Below are 12,184 nucleotides of genomic sequence, written 5' to 3'. Positions count from 1 at the left end.
GCTTTAAGATTCACAGTTTTTTAAAATCATCTCATTTGATAATTTTAACAGTTCTATTTCTAATGTGTTTTAACTTTTGCCAACACTTCCTAAAGGGAGGTGGTGAAAGTGTTATTCTCTCCCTTTGGCTGAGGAAACTGACATACAGAGAGATGAAATTTCTTGTCCTAAGTGGAAGAGTGTAAGCTCATCCCTCAGTTCCTACGTGAGCTGTGTAGAATGCAACCACGAAGTTCAGATACTATCCTAATCTTTTGAAATCAAAATTACAAAAGGCCAGAAGGATCCACCAAATAAATTAATCTTTGAGGCTTCGTTGGCAAAATTAAAGGAGGTGGTTGTTCAGTGGCGAAAATGGAGAGAGCACCCCACCTGGAATCTGACAGACTCCGAGTTCAAATCAGCCTCAAAATACTTTCTAGCTGATGACTCCTCTAAAGTAATTTTAACTGTTTACTTCAGTTTCCTCGTCTTTTAAATGGGGTTAAAAACACTCACCTCCCAGGATTGTGTGAAGATCAAATGAAATGATCGTGAAGCACTTCTGTGCAGTGCCTGGTTCATAGTAACCACTATATAAACATTAACCATCATTATTATGAAAGGATTACTGCGGCTAAGAACTCCCTCTTCTACGGCGCTTTCACTACAACCATTTAATACGGGAATATAATCACTGTCATTTCAAGAGGGGGAAACATGGTTCAGAGAAGTGACCAACCTTACAAATATAAGGAGTGGAAGAGTCAGGAATGGAACCCAAGTAATACACAGTGCCCATGAGGGAAACCCAAAAGACGTTTTCTAGAGTGGAGTGAGTCGTGAAACTGAAACCAAACTTTCAGGGTTATAGCCCTAGGAAGTCTTCCCGAACTCCCCACCCCCGGGGGGTAGGTTTCGCCACACTCAAGATGGCGGCGCGATGACTACGAAGGCCCTCAAAGGCGGTGCCTGCGCATGCGCAACGGCACCCTCCCTCCCCGGCCGGGACACAAGATGGCGGCGGCGGCGCTGGGGAGGGCGAGGCGGAGGCGGCCAAACGGGCGGCCAAGGAGAGTATGTAGTCGTGTCCCCCCAAGTCCGCTCCGGGCAGGTAAGGGCCCCTGGAGGCCGCGGTCCTGCCGCGAGCCGCGCTGGAGTCCGGGGATCCGCGGTCAGGCGACGACGACTCCTCCAGGCGCTTTCCGCCCGGGGCCGCAGCTCTGCCCGGTCGTTGTCGCCACCGCCGCCGCCATCTTAGGCCCTCGGGCGGGCGACTGGAGACGGGAAGGGGAGGCCCAGAAACTGGGGGCCCCGAGGTTAGCGGCCTAGGGGAACTCTCTCCCGTCGCTGCCGCTGCCGCTGCCTTCGCCGCCGTCGCCGCCTTTGTGCTGGGCTGCGACTCCAGAGTCTCCTCAGCCCGGGGGCGGGAGCGCGCGGCAGGGCGGGGGGCGGAGCCCGGGAGAGAGGGCGGCGTGCGCGCACCCGCCCGCCTGGAGCTGGAGAGAGAGGGAGGGAGCCAGGAAGAAGAGAAAAGGAGGGAGAGAGAAGTTGAGAGGGGGACGGAGAAGAGAGGGAGGAGAGAGCGCGCGCCCCATTTCGCCCCTCCCTTCTCTCCGCCCCCTCTCTCCTGCTCAGAACGATCCCGCGCTTGCGCACTCCTCTGGCTCTGGTACTCCTAGAGCTTTTCTAATCCTGCATCTGGGAGCCCGACCGACCCTCCCCACCTACTTTACCCCTCCCTCCTCCCGGTTTTCCCAGACTGCGTCGCCTGCCCCTTTGATTCCGGGATGGCAGCATAACTTCCATCGCCTTCGCTGGTTTCTCTGGGTCGAGGCCCCCTCCCTCAGAATCCTATGTGCGCGTCCCAATGCCCTCTTCTCCTTGGCTTTAATGTCACCTCGTGCGCTAGTGACCCTGTGTTTCTTTTGCTGCCCAGCTGCAGGTCTGACGATGCCCCTGGTACTTTGCCCAAGCCACTGCTGACCTACCTATCCACCCACCAACCTACCAGTGCCCGACCATACCGTACCTAGCATTTGCCCGGACCATCCCTGGGAAAATCCTGCAGTGACTCCAGAGAAGCAGGGCTTGGTGAAGGCCTGGAAGTGCCTTCTTTTCGTGCTAATGCTTCAGACCCCAGAGGGTGAGAGAGAAATGGAGCTTGTCAGCCCTTAGGCCTCTGGCCCCAGACCCTGAAATTCACAGGCTTGTTTTAACACCGGGCTCAGACTGAGGTCGGTTCCTGTCCCTAGATCCTATGACTTGGGAATAAATGATTTTAGAGATCGCTATTTTACTGTTGAAAACACCAGCACCTAAGAGATTAGACTAGAATCACTCACCTAGTGCCCATATCACCTGACTCCTAGCCCAGTGCTACTCAGTTTAGCAACACTACTTTCTTCTAGCCTTTCAGTTAAGCACAGAACTTTTCCCATTTTAGGGAATGAACAAATTAAGTATGCCTCCCTAACTCCACTTAAGTGTATTGGCTATATTCTGTGTCCCTTACCCTATTTCCATATCAAAATTAAGTAAATTCACTCACTTTCCTCTGAAATGATTGAGTTGAAAGTGTCTCACCTAGGACGTAGACTTCTGTCCTATGCCTCTTTATGTTCAACGTTACAGTAGTCTGCCTGATAGGATGGTATTAAGTCTATGAATGTGTGCTTTTTTTTTTTTTCCTAGAATGGGTAGTCAAGAGGTTTTCTGGAAATAGCTCTTAGTATTATAGCAGAGAAATGATTTCTACTTTTCTTGCTGGATTCTATATGGAAAGGAGTAAAAATGGGCCTTTTTGGTTCTGACTTGATTACTATGTACAATAGGTCTCATGCTGTTGCTGAGAGATGGCCAATGAGAACCACGGCAGTCCTAGAGAGGAGGCGTCTCTGCTGAGTCACTCCCCAGGCACCTCTAATCAAAGCCAACCTAGTTCCCCCAAGCCTATCCGACTGGTACAGGACCTTCCAGGTATTATAAGGGAACGATGAAGGGAATATAAGGAAGAGGTTCTGGGATCTTGGGAAGGGAACTTCTTGGTTTGTATTCTACATGGAATTGTGCTAATAAAATAAGTAAAATTCAGGTTTCTTTGCCTAGCATTCAAAGCTTTCTGTAATTTAACATCACCCCACTTTTCCAGCTGTATTTCTGTTCTTACTATGATGCATTTTACATTACAACCAAACTGGAATAGTCTCTCCTTTGACTGTGCCCTGCTTTTCCTATTTCCTTGCCTTTGCTCACCCTGTTCCTACTCTGAGAATCTTTCTCTACATTCTTCACCTATTAAATTCTTATTTATCCCTTAATGCTCAACTCAGATGCCACCTTCTCCAGAGAACCTCTGATCTCCTCATTCTCATTGGGTAACAACCTTCCCCCTTGAACTTCACAATCTTTTTCACTTATTTAATATATTTATCTTTTGTTATTGTCTGTAATATAAATTTCTGGTTTTGTCTTAATTCCTCTACTAGATTGTATGTTCAGAGGTTAGGACTTTATTTAATCTGAACTTTGTATTTCTCCCAGCTCCCAGCTGGTATTTAATAAATGCCAATTATATTGAATTGTTGGATTGCCTTGATTCTGGCCTTGGTTTCCAGATGAGCTAGTACAGGCTGGCTGGGAGAAGTGTTGGAGCAGACGAGAAAATCGCCCCTACTACTTTAATCGATTCACCAACCAGTCACTGTGGGAGATGCCAGTCCTGGGACAGCATGATGTCATTGTAAGTGCCTTGCTTAGGGCTACGGTGGGCTGATGCAGCTTTCTGAGAAGAGTAGAAGATGTTTGTGCCCTCTTTTTGAGGGAGTCACCCCTTCTTACTTGACTTGGAGAAGCTGGTTGGCAAAGTACTTTGGATATTGCCAAGGGTTTGCTACCTGAGGGTGGACTTGCTATTTGGTATTCAGTTGGTGGGAGATGGGTATGGGGCAGGACTGTGTAATAGGCTCTGCTTAGTCTGAGAGCCAGCATTGCCAGTTATAACTCTGCTGGTCTGGCCCCCACCCTCAGTCGGACCCTTTGGGGCTGAATGCGGCTCCGATGCACTCAGAAGCTGGAGTGGTGGAAACACCAGTGGAGAACAAGCCAAGGAAAAGGAGGCTTTCAGAAGAGCAGCCCAGTGGCAACATCGTAAAGAAGCCCAAGGTGTGTGTCCTGCTAGTGTGAACAACATGGAATAAGGTCAGCTAGGCCTGAAGGCATTCGTGTAATGGAAAGAGACCTAGACAAAGAAGCAGAGGACCTGAATCTGAACTTGACTTTGATACTTACTGTATGAGTCTGGGCAAGTTACCTAGCATGTTGTAATGGAAAAAGTTCCAAATTTGGGGTTAGAGGGTTTGGGTTTGAATTTTAATTCAGCACTTCTATTCCCTCTGTGAACTGGGCTCATCATTTCTTCTCTTTCGGCCTTAATTTTTCTCATCTGTAAAAGGAAGGGTTATATTATCTCTAAATTCTCTTTTATCTCTTGAGCCTTAAATTCTCTTATCTTCACTGTAAAGTGGAACTTCATCCTTTCTGTAACAGAAAGATAATAATTCTTGCCTTCCCTCCTTCTTAGCACTGTTGTGAGACCCTTGGTAAAGTGTCGTAGTCCTGTGAGGTATAATTATCAGGACTTAGTCAAGAGTTTTGTTTGCTGTGTTGGTGACAGGAAGAGTGGCCCTATTATTCTTTAGGGAGCCACGTTCATACATACCATATTGGCAAGACTTGCCCCTTGGCAAGTATCGTGACTTTTATCATTCCTTTCTTCAGGCTGAAGTCCCAGGGACTCCTTCTGCTCAGTCTGTGCCCAGCTCCCCTAGTATTCCTGGGACACCAACTATGAAGATATGGGGCACATCCCCTGAAGACAAACAGCAAGCAGCTCTCCTTCGGCCCACTGAGTGAGTTCTCTCTGTAGGGATCCTCAGGCCTTTTTCATCTTAGTACAGGCATTGTGTAGGAGGCCAAGAGGGAGCAGTGAGTTACTGGCTCATTTTGGGATTGGGTTATTGGTTCAGAGGCTATTAGTGATTTATTGGGTTGGATGGTTCTCTTAGAAATTTGGAGATTGGGAGTTCATCTTTTCTACTCCTTACTTTCTTTATGGGCCACTATTTATTACCTAAGGGTGTACTGGGATCTGGACATCCAGACAAATGCAGTCATAAAGCAACGGGGGCCATCTGAGGTCCTGCCCCCGCACCCTGAGGTGGAACTGCTCCGTTCCCAGCTTATTCTGAAACTTCGCCAACATTACCGGGAGCTGTGCCAACAGCGTGAAGGTAAGACTTAGCTTAGTCCCCTCTTGCTTATGGTTCTTCTTCTGTCTTGGCTCAGTCTCCCCTTTGCTCATGGTTCTTCTTTTTGGCTGGGTCTCTACTTTTTTTTATGGTTCTTTCAGCTTTTCTTTGTTGTTTTTATGTTCCTTTCCTCCCCTTCTCACCCCTCTGCCTTTGGGAAAAGCCAGGGGTCAAGGATGGGGCTGGAGTTGAGGAGTTCAATCATTAGGATCAGATACATGCAAGGCCCAACACCTTTCTCCTCTGACTTCAAGTTTCATATTAAGATAAAATCTATGTTGCTTAAAGTTGGGTGAATGGCCACCAACTGTCTTTGTGTCTCTAAAGAGGTAGTGTAATATAAGTACAGAGATCACTGGATTTTGAAGAGCAGGATCTGGTTTCAAATCCTGGCTCAGTCATTAGCTGTATGATCTTGGGCAAGTCACTTGTCAGAGTCTCATTTTCTTCATCTATAAAATGAAGTGACTAGATTACTCCTAAGGCCCCTTTTAGCTCTGTATCTGTGATCCTATGATTTCCTTTCTGGGTCATTTCTGGGACTGCCCAGAATGCCCAAGGTCTTATATTCCTTTCTGTTCTCCAATCTCCCATTGGGATTGCTCATATTAGCCTCTCTCTCAGGCATCGAGCCCCCGAGGGAGTCCTTTAACCGCTGGATGCTTGAGCGCAAGGTGGTGGATAAAGGGCCTGACCCTTTGTTGCCGAGCAACTGTGAGCCAGTTGTGTCTCCTTCCATGTTTCGAGAAATCATGAACGACATTCCCATCAGGTACTCCTCTACCAAGTCCACTTGGACTTTGGGACTCTCCTAGAGCAGAGCCTGCTCCCTTTGAGGGTATCCTTGACATTGAACCTGATGGCTGTCCCTTTTTGACCCAGGTTATCCCGAATCAAGTTCCGGGAAGAAGCCAAGCGGTTGCTCTTCAAATATGCAGAAGCTGCCAAGCGACTCATTGAGTCCAGGTCAGGAAGTTCCCCTTTCCAGACTATCAAGCCAGAAATACTTCTATAAGGAAATTCCCCAGGAATGAAGTTGTTGGGGAGGAGTGATAGAACTTCCCAGAGTTCATCCTATGCATCATGATTTCACACTCTAGGTTCTATCATGTTTGAGAGTACTGACAGAAATACCAGATACCAAGGCTGAAGAAAGTAGAAGAAAATATGGCCCTCCATAGGTGTACTTGTGGAGGTCAGAGCTTGTGAGTCTCTCTGTGGAATTCCATAACAGGCTCAGAGAGTCAGTCACCTCTTTAGCTCCTAAGTAAGCACTGGGCTAAGAGTCAGGAGACCCAAGTTTGAATCTTCTCCTGTGTTCACATGAATTCTTTAACCTTGGGCAGTCACTCTCTCTGAATCTCATCTATTTTCATCTGTGAAATGGAGATAATACTTCTATTACCTATGTAGCAGGATTATAAGAAAAATGCATTCTGAATCTTAAAGTACTGTGGAAAGATGGATAGAGCCGTTGCCTGACACAGGGCTTGTGAAGGTGGAATATGTGTGTGGGGAGGGCAAGTAGAACCAGTGCCTCCTGGTTGATCTGGTCCTGGGGCCTGAGTGTACTGATTTGCTGCCCTTCCCATTGAATGTTGTGTAGGAGTGCATCCCCAGATAGCAGGAAGGTGGTGAAGTGGAATGTGGAAGATACTTTCAGTTGGTTACGGAAGGACCACTCAGCTTCCAAGGATGACTATATGGTGAGTTGTGGCCACTCTTGGGCCTTGGAAAGGAGGGTTGAGAGGGTTGGGGGCTCCCCAGGGTAGGTGGGGCTGCATCTACAGGGCATGTCTGCTGCAGGACCGTCTGGAGCACTTAAGAAAGCAGTGTGGCCCCCATGTGTCAGCTGCGGCAAAAGACTCAGTGGAGGGTATATGTAGCAAGATCTACCACATTTCCCTGGAGTACGTCAAACGAATCCGGGAGAAGCATCTTGCCATCCTCAAGGAGAACAACATCCCGGGTATGGGGGTGACCATCAGGGAAGATGGTTGGGGAGCTTTTGGGTGGAGGATGGTATCTAGGAATACCCTTGGGAGCATGAACTAGTTCTGGGAGGAAGGAGTAATTGTGATCATGGAAACACTAATTGGGCCTTGTTGCCTTTTGGGGAGAGGGTTACAGTTCCATTGCTGGCAGCTCTTCTCAATCCATAGCAGGGAGAGGAGAGGTAAAGACATTGTATGTTAGGATTAGAGGTCCCCTAATTCAATCCCAACTTTGTATGGCTGTGGAAACTGAGGTTCAGAGGTTGTGACCCACCCAAGGTAATATAGTAAGTAAGTAGAAGAACTTGGATTTGAACCCTGGTTAAAACAGGTAGGGGTTTGGTAAGGGAGCAGCAGTACATGTTAACTCCTCCTACTCATTGATGGGGACCCCAGCATTGACACATCGGTGCCATCTTTCTTCATCTCCATGTGAGGCATTCCAGGGGAACATCGCATGGGGTGGTCACCTCAAGGAGGCAGTCCACAGGCGCTAAGGAGGTGACACGAGCAGTTCTGAGAGAGCCAGGTGCATATCCAAGGGACGACTGTGATGCAACAGATTATTAGGAGCCACTGACTAAACTAAGCCTCATTCACTACCTTTGGTGTTTATTCTAACCTAATTTCCCCAATATATCTGTGGAGCCTGGGCTCGGGGGCTACAGTGCATAGTTTATAACTTGGTGTTGTGGAAGGAGTACCAGACTTTCAATGAAGAGTCTTTGGTTCACATCGTGGCTCTGGCACTTACTTGCTCAGTGAGCAAGAGAAGTCTCAGATTCTCAGTTTCAGTTTCCTTTTTTGCAAAACAAGGGTACTGTAAAAGTACTTGCATTTCTTACTTAAGCAGGCTTGTTGTGAGGAAAAAGTCTTGGTAAGCCTGAAAGTGCTACATAAATAGTTGTTGTTATTGTTATTATAATAATTACAATATAATTATGACCTAGGTCTGCAACCCCCTAGGTATAGCTCTGCCTGCCCCCTGCCAGTCTTCCTCAGTAAGTCCCCTCAAGGTGCTCCCTGACCTGAGTTGAGCATGGGCTGGAGTGGAGCAGGGTGGGGCCACCCCAGGCCAGGGCCCTCACCTCACCCACTTCCCTCAGAGGAGGCAGAAGCAGCAGAAGTGGAGCAGCGACTCGTCTACTGCTACCCGGTACGGCTGGCCGTGCCCTCACCTCCCCTGCCCAGTGTGGAGATGCACATGGAGAACAACGTGGCCTGCGTGCGCTACAAGGGGGAGATGGTCAAAGTCAGTCGTAACTTCTTCAGCAAACTGGTGAGGGTAGAAGCATCAAGCTTTGGTGGTGGGATGGAGGAACTGAGTCAGAAGGGAAAGCTGGAATGTCAGGAGAAATCAGTAGCTCCCAAGTAGCTGTCTGCCCAAGTCAAGACATCAGAAGTCCCCATGCAGTGGCCTTGATTGGGATTCCAGATTGCCTGGAGATATCTCAGTTATGGAAAGGCATTATGATATAGTGGAGCCTTTGGACGTGGGGTCAAGAAACTGGGGTTTGAACCTAGACTTCAGCACTAATTTTGACTCTAGCCTAGTCAATAACTTTTTTTTTTCTAAATCCTTACCTTCTGGCTTAGAATGAATATTATGTAGCAGTTACACAGCAGAATAGTTAGGACTGGGCGATTGGGGTTGAGTGACTTGCCCAGGATCACAGCTAGTTTTTTCATCTGTAAAACGGGGGTAGCACTTACACAACATACTTTCTATCTTCATTGGTTATTGTGAGGAAAGGGCTTTGTAAACCTTAAAATACCACAGAAATGCAAATTGTTTTATATTACTAATGTGTTTATGTAAAAGTATATACTATAGTTAGGTGTGTCATATTCCCCTACCAGACTGAAAACTTCACAGGGGCAGAACCCCAGAAGTATTAGAGTGTTAGGCTGTCTCCCTGATGCCCAGCACACACACAAAGTGCCTAAAGTAACAGCTGAATTATTGACATGGAAGAATCTCGTTCCCCAGAGCAAGGAGCCCTCAGGAGCTCTCCGCTAATGTTCAATTCTCTGTCTTCTGACAGTGGCTCCTCTATCGCTACAGTTGCATCGACGACTCGGCTTTTGAGAGATTCCTGCCTCGTGTCTGGTGTCTTCTCCGACGTTATCAGGTATAGGGTACAGCTGTGGTGTGAGTAGCCTTATGGGATGAGGCTAAGGTTGGGTTGGAGGAGAGGTGGTGGTCTTTCCCCCTGTAACTGTGGCTCTCTTGGTTATTCCTGTAGATGATGTTCGGGGTGGGACTGTATGAGGGAACAGGCCTGCAGGGCTCACTCCCAGTACATGTCTTCGAAGCTCTGCATCGACTCTTTGGAGTCAGCTTTGAATGTTTTGCCTCCCCCCTGAACTGCTACTTCCGTCAGTACTGCTCTGCCTTCCCAGACACCGATGGCTACTTTGGTTCCCGAGGGTGAGATCTCAGCTGCTCTTGGCCTAGGAGGGTGGGCAGTGGCCTAGGCTATGCATAGCTCTGAAATCAGAGGGGCTCTTGACTGTTAGTACTGAGTCTTGGCTCTTCTCAAAGGAGGAAGTTTTTTGGTTTAGTTGCTGCTGAAGGGGAATCTTATCAAACCTGCTTCATGAAAGGGTGCAACATTCCACTAATGGGTTATGTGACCCTGCCACCCCCTGGTTTTTTACTTTGTGTGAGAAAACTGTTCCTTATAAATCTCAGGTTCACTGGGGAGAGGATAACTAGGTAGTGCCTAAGTGCCAAGTGACTTACCTTCCATGTAAGAAATGAAGCCATTAGACCTAAGTGTCAAACAAAGATCAAGCTAACAGGGCCGGTTTGGGTAGGCTTTGAGAGGAGGATCTGAGGTGTCCTCTTGCCTTTATAATCCTCCAGCTTGCTGAGAGCAGCAACCTCCACTACAGCAGCACCCAGCACGTTAGATATATACATAGGTGGTACCCGCTCTTGGTAGGTTGACTGACTTCTGATGGGCCTCCCTCCCCTGCTCTCAGGCCCTGCCTGGACTTCTTCCCACTGAGTGGCTCCTTTGAGGCAAACCCTCCATTCTGCGAGGAGCTGATGGATGCTATGGTCTCTCACTTTGAGGTTTGTGGCCCTCATGGGTGGGCTGGGGGATCAGGGGTGACATGTTCCTGAGCTATGCCAGATTCTCAGCACCACTTCCCCCATTGGTGCTTCATAGAAGCTGTTGGAGAGCTCCCCAGAGCCCCTGTCCTTCATCGTCTTCATCCCAGAGTGGCGAGACCCTCCCACACCAGCACTAACCCGAATGGAGCGCAGCCGCTTTAAGCGCCACCAGTTGGTGCTTCCTGCCTTTGACCACGAGTACCGAAGTGGCTCCCAGCACATCTGCAAGAAGTGGGTGCATTTTGTGGGGTGGACTGGGGAGGAGGGGCAGGTAGAGCAGGTGCAGCTATTGCAGAATGGCCCCTTTGCCTTACAGGGAAGAGCTCTACTACAAGGCTGTGCACAACACGGCCGTACTATTCCTACAGAATGATCCCGGCTTTGCCAAGTGGGAGCCCACGCCAGCAAGGCTGCAGGAGCTGACCACAGCCTACCGGCAGTCTGGCCGGAGTCATGGCTCCACCTCAGGGAGCTCCTCCACCTCCTCTTCTTCTGAGGCCAAGGACCGTGACACTGGCCGGGAGCAGAGCACCAGCCGAGAGTCCAACCCTACTTAGCAGGCAGTGCAAAAGTTGAGCTGGGGGTGGTGGTGGTGGTGTTGTCGTCAGGCCTCACTTTGTCACCTGATATAGCCCCAGGAACAAGATACCACCCACAATCCTCTATGGGGCAGCAGATGGGTTGAGGCTGCCACTGACATAGGAAGAAGGTGGCCCTCTATGGCTTTCCTCACACACATATCCTTCTCCCCCTATTTCCTTAAAATCTCATGCTCACTCCATGTCCCTTGTGAATAGTCCCATATCCTCCCTGTCCTGTCGCTAACGCTGTTTCATGTGTAAAAGAAAATACAGAAAAGCCCCAAGACTGTGTGAGGGTTCTGGGAGGAGGAAGGAGCTTCTCAGGTCCCCTTCCTGGGAGCCCATGTCCAGGCCCAATCATGGTTGCTGCCTTTTCCTATGCCACTTCATACCAGTGAGATGTTCCCACTGCGCATACACACACCCACACACGTGACACTGTCCCTTTTTATTCTCATACATCCACTAGCTGCAGGTCAAGGAGATAAGGAATCCTCGGGGCCTTTGGTATGCCCATGGCTTTTAGGGCCCTGTGTTCTCAGGGACATAGGGATTCATTCACACAATTCCCTGACTCCCCTTGGAGTGAGCTCTATGGGCAGGGGGCAGAAACCAAATCAGGCCAGGAACCAGATTCATCTTTTTCTTGGGTTCTTCCCTGCAAAGGTTTAGTGGGCTGGCTAAACCCTTCCAGGTTATATAAGAGCTAAAAGGCCCAGCCTGGTCTTTAATTGATCTGAGTAGTTTTACCCATTGTGTATAGGGACCTTTGAATGAGCCTACCCCATGCCACCCAAAACTTGTCAATTAGGGTTCCTTAGGCCTGTGGATTATCAACTTCCTCTGGTGTCCCCAAGGACAAACTGGCAGGAGTTTGAGAAAGCTTTTATAGGGCAAAGGGACCATAGTCTAGAAATGCATGATTCTAGAATTCAAAAGTAATTCAGTAATAATCTACAACTTGAGCATGACAACAAGCTCTGATACTACCTGTGATCATATGCAAATCACTTCTCTCTGAGCCTAATTTTCCTCATCTGTAAAGTGAGGGGGGTTGGGTGAAATGATCTCTAAGGTCTTTTAAAGCTCTGTCTTTGTGACTGAATTTCTGTAAAATGATACCTTCCCCAACCAACCCTAGAGCTAATTCTTATGCTTTAATGTTGAGCGCCACCAGCAGGAAAGTCCTGAGCTACA

The 12,184-nt window shown here is 48.5% G+C and overlaps 1 protein-coding gene across 1 annotated transcript; it reads left to right on the top strand.

Annotated features, from left to right (window-relative positions):
• The first annotated feature begins 1,009 nt into the window (after positions 1 to 1,009).
• PCIF1 (phosphorylated CTD interacting factor 1) lies at positions 1,010 to 12,122 on the top strand. The gene is made up of 17 exons (XM_044664102.1): positions 1,010 to 1,093; positions 1,919 to 2,125; positions 2,814 to 2,958; positions 3,597 to 3,721; positions 4,009 to 4,143; positions 4,759 to 4,889; positions 5,116 to 5,270; positions 5,913 to 6,060; positions 6,171 to 6,254; positions 6,895 to 6,994; positions 7,095 to 7,257; positions 8,389 to 8,561; positions 9,328 to 9,414; positions 9,529 to 9,713; positions 10,271 to 10,364; positions 10,462 to 10,637; positions 10,723 to 12,122. Exons 3-17 carry the CDS (start codon positions 2,835 to 2,837, stop codon positions 10,961 to 10,963), a joined length of 2,121 nt encoding a protein of 706 aa, XP_044520037.1. The 5' UTR covers positions 1,010 to 1,093; positions 1,919 to 2,125; positions 2,814 to 2,834; the 3' UTR covers positions 10,964 to 12,122.
• The last annotated feature ends 62 nt before the right edge of the window (positions 12,123 to 12,184 follow it).

The sequence above is a fragment of the Gracilinanus agilis genome, chromosome 2 (genome assembly GCF_016433145.1).
Source record: "Gracilinanus agilis isolate LMUSP501 chromosome 2, AgileGrace, whole genome shotgun sequence".
Lineage (NCBI taxonomy): Eukaryota > Metazoa > Chordata > Mammalia > Didelphimorphia > Didelphidae > Gracilinanus > Gracilinanus agilis.
The sequence above is the reverse complement of the archived record's forward strand: the minus strand, read 5'-3'. Positions and strand labels throughout refer to the sequence as shown.

Excerpts from the sequence above, each read along its gene's own strand:
- PCIF1 (XM_044664102.1), top strand. The coding sequence starts at position 2,835 with ATGGCCAATGAGAACCACGGCAGTCCTAGAGAGGAGGCGTCTCTGCTG. Across the intron at positions 6,255-6,894 it reads AAGCGACTCATTGAGTCCAG|GAGTGCATCCCCAGATAGCA; the intron begins GTCAGGAAGTTC and ends AATGTTGTGTAG. Across the intron at positions 9,415-9,528 it reads GTCTTCTCCGACGTTATCAG|ATGATGTTCGGGGTGGGACT; the intron begins GTATAGGGTACA and ends TTATTCCTGTAG.